General features: G+C 36.9%; 1 protein-coding gene across 6 annotated transcripts in view; it reads left to right on the top strand.

Moving 5' to 3' along the window:
* INPP4B (inositol polyphosphate-4-phosphatase type II B) overlaps nt 1-13,749 on the top strand; it is a 276,861-nt gene extending 263,112 nt beyond the window's left edge. For 3 of the 6 annotated variants that reach the window (XM_017732657.1, XM_017732659.1, XM_008632432.2), the window contains one exon: nt 7,044-7,218. In XM_017732657.1, coding sequence (XP_017588146.1) covers nt 7,044-7,218 — 175 coding nt within the window. Of the gene's footprint in view, nt 1-7,043; nt 8,414-8,448 lie in introns of those variants that run through there. The other 3 variants (XM_017732655.1, XM_017732656.1, XM_017732658.1) reach the window with 3 other exon arrangements.
* The last annotated feature ends 639 nt before the right edge of the window (nt 13,750-14,388 follow it).

Consider the following 14,388-nt stretch of genomic DNA (forward strand, 5'->3'; position numbering starts at 1 on the left):
CTGTTCAGCACCCTCCTCCCTTAAAATACCCAAATTACAGATGCAACATAGATTAAATGATCTTCTGTGTACACCAACAGTTCTCTGACCTTAATTGTCATCCTACCCATAGATTTGAACACCTAGAAATGAATGACAGATTTTAAGCATCATCCTTCATGCATGTCTGTTAACTAGTATAGGAAGCCCTTTCTGCCTCTTAAATCAGCTTTGCTACTTGTCCTCATCATGGAGAAAAAGACTAAAAAAATCTCTGCCAAAAGAAAAGGGATGATTCACTAAGATTTATTTTCATGGTCAACAGAAGGTATTTAAACCTGATTAGACATATGAAAGAATTTATCATGGATTTATGTTTCACTGTGCTATGTGACCTAAATATATAAACACATCTTCAGTAAAACGTTCTTACTGTGACAGAAACAGTCTGGAAATCACTGTGACTCGCTAACCAATTATGCCAGTGCCATAACCTCATGGAAGGGAAATGTTGTAGGTTTTCAGAACTTACCTGAAGGTAAAACCTGTGAGGTTTTGTTTGGTTATTTTCCTGCACAAAGATATAGACCACATTTGCTTTAGTTTTGGGTGTACATTGGACTGAATTTCAAACTGAAATTCAAGCGGAATTGCAAGAGAAGTTTGTCAGGAAAGGTATTGTAATTTTGTCCTGAGAAATTCCCATATCTATGTAATTCTAATACTTTATAGAAGAGCGCCTAGGAAGATTATTAGAACCATACTTTTTGATAGAAAGAGAAACCTTTGTAGAATTGATGCGTAATACTGCAGAGCAGTATTGGTAAACAGCAGAATGAAACAGCAAATCCTTTCCTTGGAGTATAATAGAGGTGAAAATCATGTTTCAAAAACTGCTCAGCTGTCTTGACAGGTAAAGAAGAATCTCTTGTGGAAACCCATCACTTTTCAGTTCTGAAGCTAATCTCTCACACAGTCACCACAATGACTTTGCAGGACTTGAAGCCTCTGCCCACACTTGTAAATTAAAAACCCCTGGGGATAGAGTCTAGAACATCATCTCAGTCATTTTATACAGTGAAATTATTAAATGTTTCCTGACCAGTTTGGGCAGATTTAGTGCATTCTCAAGTGATTCCAGGGCAGTTTGCGAGTTGGCGTGACCAAGTACTGTTCCTGTGTGGCAGTATCTGGTTGTCCATTTTGGCAGATTAAGAGACACAGGCATAGAAAGTCAACTTGGTTTTGCTGTTCAGCTGCTGAGGGTGGATTTAACCTGCTAATGTAGGTGTCTCAAATGCACCAGTGACATAAAACATATTCTACTGTGACAAAAATTGTGATTCTAACTGGAATTTTTTCTTTATGTTTCTTATATTTTCACAATAATAATTACGTCAATGTTAATTTTTACCATATAGATATTCTTAATGTTGAGGGAAAAACATTCTTGCAGGCATTCTTTATTAGTCACAAAGTATAATATTAATTCTTCTGCCATCAGCAAAGCTTTCTGAAGTGCTAGGATTAACACTGGTAGAGACGTATATTATCCAGTAGCATATAGCATATGTTTTATGCATGTTAGATATAAAGCTTGAAACTGCCCTTTTTTCACCTATTCTTCTGAGTTAATGGTATGTTAAAAATAAACATAGACACATAGTAGGGGTGTTGTTCTGTGGTGAACCAGCATTTTGGGAGATGTTTCTATAGCCCAAAGCTGGAGTGAATTGTGCTGTTTTGTTGGCTGCAGTGCAGGGTGTGTTCCTCTTTCACTTGCCCTGGGAAATCCAAACACAGCTAAGCTGATAAAATAGGTCAGAAATTTGCACATTTATAACTATTTTGACTTCAAGGAGAACACATACACAGCGGAGGAAAAGAGGAACTGTGTAAATTGAATTTTGACTTCAGCATTCCTTCCAAAGGATCCCTGTCTGTCAATGTGATCACATAAGACAACAGGGTTCTCCTGGATATGGTTTGTGGCTGTAAGACCAAGTGTCTTCTTGCTTGTTATTAAATTCTGCTGCAAGAGGGTTTCTTTTTTAATCTGTTGCTCTGTGCTGAACTGTTATGGCCTGTTCATAATAGTGCTTAAAATCTGTACCCTGTCCACAGCTGAGCCTCCAGTAGCTTGCTGTTTCTGACCACTTCCTCAAAATTGAATTTTTAGCTCTGGACAGAATGAAACCTCATAGTAGTTTTGAGCTCAAAACCTGCAGTTATTTCATAATAGCTGTTTTTCAAGATCTAGGTGTCTTATCATCATGACTACACCATGAATCTGCTGCTCAGTCCAACTCAGTGGTCAAGCCTCATGTTATATGATATGCTTTCCTTTTTATTTCCTAAATAATGCATTAGAAAAGTTACGTGTTGTAACACATGAGAAAAGAAAGGAGTAGGGAAATAGAGGATGCCAGCACAAGCACAAAGAGTGGGGAAAAACTTGCAGCACAGAAGGTAAAACAGGAGGAGGGGGTTTAGTGTGACAGTTTGATAAACAGTCTGGGTTTTTGGTGTATGTTGAAGTAGCAGCTGTCTCTAAATCACTGACTGAATTCCTCAGGATTCTTAGATCTACGACTACTCATCATTTTCAATAATGTTGGTTGTTTTGAACTAAGATTATAGGATGACGTAAGCATCAAAAAGTGATTTCTAGCATCTTCTACTTTATTTAGTGCCATGTAGATTTGAGGGGAAAAAATGTAAGTTACTGACAACAATGTGCATCAGAAAAAGAATAATTGTAAAGATCATTGATACAGAAAATGTCTCTGATGGTTCCCTTCCTGTATCTTCCATTTTGAAACAATGCAGAACCATTTTTTATTTTTAAAAATTGTCGGAGGTTTATTATATCAACCTTATCTTTCAACATAAAATTTTATTGCCCAATATTCCTTTATATGTTTTATCTTAGTTCTGCTCTGATACAGAAATCCTTCAGGACTAGACTGAGACCTGTTTATTTCCTTCTGAATCATGTTTTATTCTTCTAGACGTTATAATGCAGCAGCTCTGTAATGGCTAGGAGATGTTCACAAGGATCCCACCTTTTCTCTTTGAAAAAGTTAAGGCTGCCTTCTTGAAGTGTTTCAGTCAATCCCAGTAACATGTTTAGTGTAGAAATTAAGGTGCTTTCATTCCAAAAACTTCTTTAGAGAAGCTGCTTCTTGAAAGTTCCGCATTTGACTGTCTTAAAATATAAACAACAGATAAGTTATAACAATTGTGTAAGACTGAGAACTGTTAGCAACCCTTTCTATTTGAAGAAATGTCTCTGCTATTGTCAGATGGGATTCTAGAGAAGCATCTCACTTTTGCTATTTTTCTGTGTCAGCACTGGAGCTTGACAAGAAAAACACAGCAGGACCAGAAACTGCTTGCTTGAGTCTGTCTGCAAAAAAAGGAAAATTCCCATAAAATACAAGTGCAGTAGGACATGAATTCAAACTGTAGTCACCACTAGCACATGGGACCCATGTTGATAGAAAGCTGCCTATTTATTCTACCTTAAGAACTGCTGTAGGACAGTTCAGCATTTCCAGTGTCACTAATAACTGGAGCTGGAAAAGTTCTAAAAAGAGAAGCATACATCCCAAAGTGTGAAAATCATCTCCTCCAAAAACCTTGCACAGGAGTGTCAGTGTGACTGATAATCAAAAGCCAGAATGTGTCCTCATGTGTGCGCTTGACTCTATAAGGACTTGTGAGGCTTTTTCCTCACACCATTTTCATCATCTCTGCTTCACTGCTTTGAGGTTCAAACAATTTATCATCTGAATTTCAAAACAACAGAAAATACCTGCTGTTTTGCCTTTGTCTCATTTGATAAGCATGCAGCATTATCCCAACAGGAGTTTAAGATGATAAAACATCAAATGAGATAGAAGGCAGGCTGAAATGGTTATATTGTCATTAACTTACAGCACCCTTGGCTGTTACAAGGTATTTGTGTTGTGCTGTAAGTCTCAAATGAACAATTTGAGAGTAAATGAATAAAAATTGTATGATAGGTTAGTGGGGTGTTCATGACTCCAGATGTTACAGCCTTGGAAGCTTCACTACTCCTCTTAAAATTACGTATATGTTTGTGAAATACAAGCTTGCTGGTTATTTTGGGAGTCTTCTTCCTTCCCTTTGGTGTTAAAGTACAGTTTGTAATTGAGATAACATCTGAAACTGAATCTTCACACCTTAACATGTAGCACTCTGTTCTGGATTGTGCTGTCAGTCAGAAGCCAAATAAATCCAGCTGACAGGAGTGTTATGATGCTGACAGCTGGGTGTAGGGCCTTGCTTTGTTTAATAGTCACTGCAGAGGACACTTTAAGGTGTGTTGGAAGGCACTGTCACTGCAGTGCATTGAAAAAAACTGGCAGAGCCTAGCAAGACATCTGACCCTGATCAAATATTCCTCTTAAATTAAAAGCATATTTAGCTATTCTGCTCAGCCTGTTCTTAGGTAGCTAATAATGCAGCTGGATCCTCTTGCTCTATTTTGAGGATGTCTTATTGAATCATGCATAGAATTATGTGACTAATTTGTGGAACAAAAGTCCCTGTGCATCAGCTGTTCACAGTCACTTTCCTGGGGGGAAGATAGAACTTTTTATGTTAAAAGACACTGATCATTCTTTTCAGCATATCAAAGAACAAATGTACTGTAGGCTTTTCTATTGAAAAAAATAATAGAACAAATGGCTTTTATCTGTATTTCCATCATGACACCTGCATAAATCTCACTGATGCTAATGGGACTTGTAGCAATGTAGATAAAAGACAGTCACACTGTTGAGATGTGGAGTCCAGCACCACAGAAGTAGGAGGGTTCATCCTTGTAGGCACAACCTGCAAGTGTGTGACTCAGCCTGCTTGGAATAAACCATTGGCATGCAAAGCCAAGGCTCTCCAGATTGATGTACTCAATCAATCTGGTTAATGCAGTGGCTGTGCAAACTTACTGAATGCTCAACTTCATTGCTGCTCAGGTGGATTTCTCCAGAGAAAAGAAGTTTGGTCGTCTCTGCCACAGGATCACTCACGTATGATATCTGTGATGGAAGAGACACAGGGCAAACAAAAATCACCTGAACTCTGTGACTGTGAAGGATGAGATGGGACTATGAGGGCTGAGCTAGAGCTCTGAACTGTGGGCATAAGGGGAGTAAGCTGAAACCAGCAGGCTCACCTTGAAGAGTAGGAAGGGAGTGAGGGGACAGTGCAAGAGGATCTAAGGGGCAGACCTGTGGGATGCTATGGAGATTTAAAAAAAAAAAAGGAAAACCAGCAAGCAGCAGGTTCTTAAAACTGTATAGAAATACATGGTGAAGGAAAACATTAACAGAGCAACACAGATCACAAATGGTAATGTCACTGTGAGCAGAAGAGGAAGAAAGTTCTGGGGTGGACCCTAGGACAGAGACATTAACTGGGGTGGTCTGATAGAGAAACACAGAATTACTTATTTCAGTGTTCACAAAGCCAGTAGTAAATCATGCATTCCTTTACAGTTTCTGAGAGAACATCTACAGTACAGTTTGAGTTCTGCCCAAGTTCTATCCATGGACACTTGAAATCTGTAAACCAAAAGCAGTAGACATGCTGCCACCAGTGATTGCTTTGACCTAGGTGAAAATAGTAGGGATTTTATTTTTTTCTCTTTTATTTTGCTATTTGAAATAGCATGTGTTGTCCTCTTTATTAGTGTGACATACAGATTGAATGTTCAAAGCAAAGAATAAAATTAAGAACTTATTATGGAAGGCTTGTTCAAAAGGGAAATTGTGCAAGGAATGGTTTTGATCAACCCGTTGCCTAGGATTCCACCTGTAAATGCAGTTCTTGCACTTCTCTTGGTATCCAAGCTTAAGAAATGCAACATTGCCCTTTAATACACAAGTCAGAAAGGCAGGCTTTCTGTAAGGTGATGTGACTGCTGCTGTCTTCAGAGTACCCTTTGCATCTTACCTGGGGCTGTGTGAGATTACCTTTTACTGTCCCACAGCCTCTTTATGTCTGCCAACATTTTCTTTCTTGAAAAAAAGAGCATACTTGGGACATGTGCTTCTGAAAAGGCACTATGTTGTCATCTGATATATTTGGATATTCTCAAGTCCACAGAAAAAAATGGGGAGTTATTTTTTCATCACAGGATATTCATAGTAAATAGAAAAATAAAAATCTTACCAGTCCTTACTGCCCAAAGGAAGTCTATAAGCAGATCTCCTGAGTGTATGTAAGTAATCTCCAGAGGGATTGAGGAAGTGTGGTTGAAGTGTAAGTAATTCTACTTGTAGAGAAGCTGCCAAGACTACAACAGGAAAGCCTGGCAGTGAAAGTATCCCTGTTGCTCTGGTAGGAGAGTGACAACACAATTTAGAGTGATTCAGTAGAACTTCCTTGTAAGCAGATTAGTTCCTCCCTGAGTTGACTGAAGAAGATACAAGGTGATTTACTTACAGGAATGTAAGTGCAAACCTTTAAATAAAAAGAACTGCTACTGACTTTGAAACTGAGTCACCAGCATTTTTGAATTTTTGAAGTCAATTTGCCATCATTTAATACTATTTTAGAATAGCTGTTAGTGTGTTAGCCCTTTTTATTTCTGCCAATGAACTTCCTAATAGATACTGAAGCAGGCCTGAAAAACCTGTGAACACCATGGAGACACTATTTTTTCAGTGTTGCACTGTGACATACTCATGATCTTTTTTTCTTTGCTTCCTTAACTTTTTTTTAAACTTCCATATTTCATTTCTGTTCAGTGTGTGTGTTCATTTTAGTGATAGTACAGTCCATTGTGGAAGTTATTTAATGTTCACTTGTGAATACTACTCCAAGGCACCTAGCAGGATTAATATCATAGTAGCCACCCAGTCCTCGTGCTTCCCATGTCAGCTGTAGAACACAAGAGTTATACTGGAAGTACTTAGATAAATCTATTTCATCAAAATGGCTATGTACTTTCACTTTGTCAAAATACCTGTGTGTTGGCTTTCTTTGCTGCTTAAATGCTGTTCTATCTGTTCCTAACTTCCCCTGTTTAACAGCAGACAAACCCAGGGAGCACTGAATGAATCGGATGATCCCGAAACAGGCTGTCTAACTGATAACAAGCCAACTTCTCGACACTTCTATCCTGTCGCCTTGCTGCTTGTCAGCTCACACTTGCTGGTTGTGTGGCTTATTTTAAGTCTTGCTTTGCTATTAGCCAAATATCAATAAACTTCACTTGTGTTCTTTTCTTTTCTACAAACCGCAACAAACTAACTCTAGAAAAAAGGAATTATGATGTAATATTTCTACAGTCTCAGACCCCAAGGATTCATCTTTAAGATACCAATGTCTGAAATGTACTGTGTTTTCATTCTTTTTTTCTGAACTCCGAGAAGTATACTATGCATTGAGTGAACTGATTTGCCTTTCTGTTCATGGTAAAGCTTTCCCACTGTAATTAGCGCAAAGAAAGCCCACTTACAATGCTGTCACTGTATAGAAGTTGTGGAATCCTGAATGCTTGAACCCCTCGTTCCAGAGTAATTAGTCTGACAAAAAAAAATTTTAAATGAATTTGCACAACACAATCTAACCCCTGGACAAATCTGGCAGGGCGATGGCTTGTGAGACTTATCCTTCATTGTGTTTTTTTCATTGTTACTAGCTGATGGGATTGTTTTCATTTAATAAATGACTATTACTTTGCTACAACTAACCCTTTTCTGTAGAGTAACTAAATGGAATAGAGTAAGTTCTGGTTTGTAATGAAATTAACCTGTTTGTAATTGTTGCTTTAGTTGCTTTTGCTTTCAAGACACTTTTGTATTCTTTTTAACAAAGTCCTGTTTATGTCTTGATGCACCACTTTGGCACTCGTGACTTTTGTACTGTATGTGAATGAACATCCTTCCTTTATAAAGCAGAGAGGTGGATTGGGCTGTTTGAAAAGCCATTCTCTCTTTTTTTTCATTGCAAAGCTGAACATACAGGAAATGAAACAGAGATGAAACTTTCCTTCACAAATGTCTAGGGCCAGACTTAATAAAATGCCTTATTCCTAGAATGCGCATTTTAGGGCAACGTATACTCGCACATATATAGCAAACAAATTGAAAAAAAAAAGGTGTGAAAAGGTTTAAAAGGCAGATATATTTCTGGAATAGAACAAAATGTATCCTTAAAGTATTTAATTTTTTTTTACTGAACTTTAAACCTCAAGGGCAGATATATTAGGGGGGATGGAAAATCTTATCACCTATTTCTGAGGGCAATAACTGTACTGGGCCTGGCCTTGGATTTAATTTTGTAAGATGTATCATCACTCGTGGAAAACAAAAATGTAGAGTTGAATCTTTGTTATTTTTACTTCAACTGTTGCTGAAACTCTGCAATGAACAAATAAAGCATATTTATTTATTCTGTGTTTCATGAAGTTGTACTTTTTCCCCCTTTCACTAGAGAAGGATGCCGCATAGAGAATGTTCTGAAGAATGTCAAATGCAGAAAGTATGCATTCAACATGATACAGCTGATGGCTTTCCCAAAGTACTACAGACCTCCAGAAGGGACATATGGAAAAGCTGACACCTAAGTTTAACAAAAGTGTAATCAGGAGCATACATCATGCTAATTAGTGAATATAACAACTGCTGTTTATGACGTGTGAATTGGGAATGTATAACCAGTGGAGGTGCTATTTTTATCAGGTTTTATCATTTTACAGTAAAATAAATCTGGTTAGTCATTATGAAATAAATACCATGAAAAAGCAATGGACTGGATATTCTGAAAATCAAATATATTCAACTTACCTTTGTGAAATTGAAGCTTACTATGAGTCATAAGCCAGCTGGAATTAGTTTTTGGGGTCATTTGATTAAAGATTAAAAAGGGAAATGTCATTTGCTGTAGGAACAGAGTTTAGCAATCTGGAAGGTGGCATTCAGACTCCAAACCAAACCCTGAGACTTGATTTAAGAGGTCTCTTACTGCTGGAAAAGGTGTTTTCTGGAACCAGCAGAGCACTGAGGTCTTGATCACTAATGATTAAATCCTTCACAGAAGTATTTATGAAAGATGCTAATGTTAATACCTGGGTTAAATATAATTTTGGTAATTACATTTAGCTTCTTTACGTAAGCATAGTAACTTCATAATATGTTTTTAATAATGTCAGTAATTCCATTCTGATTCCCTGCAGTTCATTTGGATGTATCACTCTTGGTTTTCTGTACCCCAGCCAAATACCACTTATTTCACTTTCACATAAATCACACTGAAATCAGGGAGATTAATTCCACAAGTGAGGTGACCTGAATTTGAGCTCCTATTTAGTGAAAACCCTTAAAAGTAAATTTTCTTTAGTGGTAAGGAAAATAAATTGTATACACAGGAGTTAATGTATTTTTAGGCTATGAAAACATGTATGTTATTACAGAGCCTAAAATGAATGTTATGAGTAAACTGCTGTATTAGGACTAGTTAGCCACTGCAGCTGATTTGTATCAAATTTGTAATGCTGCAGGTAGACACTCTAGGATGAAGAACTATCAGCTTTAAAAATGAATGCTAATGCTCTGCCAGCTTGTGTTAGCCCTGAAATTTGTCTTGCAAAGAACGTTTGTGTTTTCTAATTGTGTCTATTTATTACCTTCTTCTGCCTCCCAGAGAGAAATACAAACTAAAACTCCCAAGTATTCACTGGTTACTGACCTTTATGTAATGCATTTATTTTCATATCTAGAGCAGAAGTATGAGAAATTAATCCTAATGAAAATATCCTGGGAATTTGAGCATCTGTAGGAAATTGTAATTGCCATGGATAAAGAAGGTAATGTTTGCTCACTCCTGTGGAAGTCAAAGAAATCTCTATGCACCATGAGTTATAATTTGTTCTTTTTAATCCATTAATACCCATTACTGGGTATAAATCTGTAACTATAACAGTAAGAATTTAAGAGCCTGATTCTGGAAATTCTTTTTGGGTGATCCCATGGAACTGATCTATCATTTGGCTAAAATGAAATCCATCATGTATATTTGCAAGATCAGGCTTTGGAGCTTGTAGGAAAACAAGCCTTTTCCTTGTTCTAATATTCATTGACTTCAGTGGAGCCAGAAATTCACCTATACAATATATTAACTAATTGGAACTTTTTTTCCAAAGAAAAGTAGGCAATGTAAGTAGTGTTTTGGTGCATTAGTTTTTTATTTCTATTTTATAATGTGCTATCATTAATTACTTCCTTGTTCTTGGAATGCATTGCTTCAGTAGATGTCTGAAGACTTGGCATTGCATCACAGATAAGCTCAGATGAGAACATAATGCCTTGATTTCTTCTTGTCATGTACCAGTAGAAATGGGCAATACTCATTGAGTGGCTGGATATGTGCATAAATTAGTGTTTGGGTCTATGAATATAACGTAGCTGATCTGTATGAAACTTTTTTGTGGATTTATGGAACGTAAACCTTCCTAGAAAAATAGTGTTTTCTTCTGTCAGACTGCTGCACTAGCCCTCACTACATACATGTTTATTATTAGCTCCAAAAGCCCTGCATGTGCAGTTTAGAGATAGTGATAAATTCCTCATGGACCTCTGAAATAACCCCCAAGTATACAGTAGAGAATGCCAACTGTTGTACAGTAATCCTGAAACTATCTGTAAAAATCTCAGTGGGGATGGTGTTCCCTGCTGGGCGCTGTAGGTACCTACAGTTCTTTATCTGAGTCCCATGGGCATTCTGTCAAGTTCAAAATATGAAATTATCTACATTTTCTTGTCAGGAAAATGGTCTTTCAAGATTTTGCCTCAGCATTTTAATCCTACCTGGGTTCTGAATTGCCATTGTCACTACCATGTTATTTTCGTGTTGAAGTTGTTTTTCACGTCGAAGCCATGGATTTGGTGAGGAAAAAGAAAAACTGGCACTGGATTACTGTCCTTTTTGTTTTAACAGCCATTCACAGTATGTTCTTGTGAAATTAAATAATCTTATATTTGCTAAACATAATTAAGACAAAACCCCAAACGCCACATCAGTGGGCTGCAGTAAAACTTCATTGTGCTTGGGCCATTACAAAAGAGTTGGCTGGGTTTTGTGCTAAATAATACTGAAGTTTTTCTCACTAATTTTTGGATTGGAACATCTTTTTGTAGGTCAGGAGAGCTTTGTAAAACCTGATTAAATGTTCCAAGTCTCCTGGAAAAGCCCCATTGCTTCAGTACCAAAACAGGCCTAAATGTTTTGCTATTTGGTCACTGCCTGCTGGGAGCTACTGTGGTCCCTGTGAGCAAAGGCTGTGCCATCAGCTGAGTTTTCAGGTGACCATGGATTCAAAATCTGAGGGTTTTCTGGTTCGCCTTTTGTGAAGAAACGAAGAAGGGTTTCCTGCAGGTTGATAGTTGCATTACTTGGAGTACATTTACTCTTTGTAGCAGCTTCCAGCCCTGTGCATTGTTTGAATGCCTAACAGAGGAGTTAAATCATCCCTGGGGTCTTGTACATTACCTTGCAGCTCACTGTGGATATCAGAGGAGTAAAACTAAACAAATTAATTTTTATAAGCAAACTACATTGTTTGCTTATATATCCTATTGTTTTGCAAAGAGATAAGGTAAGCATAGTGATTTTGGTGGTGGCTTCGCAGAAACTGTTCCATACCTGCTCTCTTAAAACTTTGGTAAGGTATCAAGTAATCTGCTTTTAGGGGAGGGCAGTTCTCAAGGGCTAAAAGGTGAAAATTCAAAAATACATCTGGGATCTAAAGCCAAATCTTGTCTTACAGAAGATATTATTTGTAGAAATCAAATCAGGATCTGTCTTTAGGAATCCTGAAATAAGGGCTTCTAGCTTTCAATATTTGTACAATGCATCACACACTTACATGGGGGTTTTGCACCACAGAGTAGTGTCTAAATAGAGAGCTAGTCTAAAATGCCTAAAAAAATAAGGAAAGGAATCTTAGTTATTTTTTCCCAGAAATGATTGTAATATTGTTATAATACATACCTACCTGTTTAATGTCAGTCATAGGTATGTTCTTTTTTTCTGAAGTCTTTTAAGGAATTTAAAATACATCCTTGTTAATGTTTATACTTTGGCTTTTATGGAGCAATTAGGAAACAAAAATTTTAAATTATGTTATATGATTTTTCCTACGTGAAGCTGTGTGTTTTGATGAAATACTAGCAATGTCTGTGTTATAAAAAAACCAAATAATTTAGGAGGACAACTGAAACAAAATATTAACTGAGAAATAGCCTTAATGAAGTCCTTTGCAATGTTAATTTTTGTACTGTCTGAATTTTGCCATTACATAAGTGAAACAAGGAAATTAACAAACACTTTTTGTGTCTAAATCAATCTCTCCTGATGAAAATTCACTTAGTTGCAGTGGAACTCATTGTAATGGTATTCTAAATTTTCCCTAGTAATTTAGGTATAAAGAAGTGCAACACTTCATTTTGAAGCCTACTCTATAATATGCCTATTAAAAGTTTCAGGAAAATCTTATTTTTATCTCTAGATTAAACTCAAGTTCCAAGAAATCCTATGGTCCATTTAAAAAAACCAGAAAATGCACTGAACATCAACCAGTGTAACAGAGAAAGCAATTGCATTAAAAACTATGCAGCAAAATTACTTGTGTGAATGAATGTATGTAATCAGTTAACAGTCTCAAAAGTATATTGTGTTGCTTATGTTATAAACTTGAAACCATTGGTATCTGTATTTATGCTCTCTATTGTAAAGAAGTATACTGTATAGGCAATGCCATGAGACATGAATTTGCATCTTGCTTTTCACTTCCTTGCAGCTTAAAAGCAGATGTTTACAATGAAAATGCTTTAAAGAAATTTGCTGCTCTTCAAAACACAAACTTACCTTGTATAATGCATGTTTACAAAAGAAAAAATCAGACAAATGCTTTTTTAGAGAGAAAAAAACTTCCTAGACTTCAGTCCTTAAAACATTGTTTTTTTCCCTTAGTCATGCAACAGCTCGCCTGTTGTTTTGCCAGAGCATTCAGCTTGCACTCTGCAGCACTCAGACATTTATTTCCTCTTTCTTTCATAGCATCTGCTGAATAAGTAATATAACAACCATGAATCAGCATGATACTCATGATCCAAGGTTGAAAACTTGCATTGCTCAGATATGAGCAAATACTTTAGGATAAATAAACTAGAAGACATTTGTGAACGAGTGTCTTCCTACTCCAAAGAGCTGAAACATAAGGCTTGGGATTTGTGTGCTGACTGAGAGAAAGAGTTACAGTAGGAGTCTGACTATGATGAAAGAGTGCCCTGGACATGCAGGGTTCAGAGTGGTGAGATTTGAGCCATGCTGCTCTTACTTAGATCTCTAACTGTTGGCAGTGGTGTTTGGTTACTCTTTCCATGTGTGCAAAATGCTTAAAAAGTTTTCAGCACTTCTGTTTATGAATGGTCTGACTTTAAAACTTCTAAAATCCCAAACTACTTTGGTACTTGTTTTCCTTTTGTGCAGCTGTCCCTTGTGATGTTCCTGTCTTACATTCTGGAGCACACAGGGCTGTGTATAAGTAACGTTAACAGGACTTCAGTCCACAGCATGTGTTTTTCCAGAGAAATGAAGCACAGCTATAGCAATCCAATGCTTTTTATATTTCAGGACTTACCATTTTTGTTTCATTTGCTGTCTGTAAGCCATGTCCATTGTACACTGTGTGTATATTTTTATTTAAATAAATGTAATGTTTATTTTTTATGTTTCTGACTTTTTTGTTTATTATTCATTTTTCATTGTCATTGCGGTGGTGTTGCCCAGAAGGAGGATTGTCCATGCTGACGAGAGTGTGTTCCCTCCTAAAGGAGTTGGTGGAAGCCCACTCATAGGTCTCATCACTGCTAGGAGCAAGGATTTAAGAAAAGTTTGATACAACAGTTAAAAGCCTGAAATGGGCAAAAATTAATAGTTCCTATTCTTCTTAGTCTTACCACAACTTTAATCTCAGAATCAAGTGGGTCATGCATTTTCTAGTTCAAAGCAATCAAAACATTCACATGCCCGTAAGGAAATCCCTTTTACGTAACTGTTGATCTGTAATACAGGTGGGATCAACACCTTTCATAATGAAGACTTTTAAAAAGGTGATGTGCCATGCTTTGTCTGGTATTACATCTTCACCATCTCAGTGATGGACCTTGGGAAATAAGTATGGGTTACTTCTGTGCTGTTTTTTTGAGCTGCTGTTGTCTAGATTTATTATACTGTCTCTCACGACAATGAAAGGTAAGTTCCCCATCGTTGGCTGAAATATAGCACGCAGATCTTCTTTTTGGGTATATGATAAAATGTGGCTTGTCTGTATTATCAGTACTATGAGTAGAAGGTTGTTGCATAATTTTTTAT

This window comes from Corvus brachyrhynchos, unplaced genomic scaffold (genome assembly GCF_000691975.1).
Source record: "Corvus brachyrhynchos isolate BGI_N302 unplaced genomic scaffold, ASM69197v1 scaffold444, whole genome shotgun sequence".
NCBI lineage: Eukaryota > Metazoa > Chordata > Aves > Passeriformes > Corvidae > Corvus > Corvus brachyrhynchos.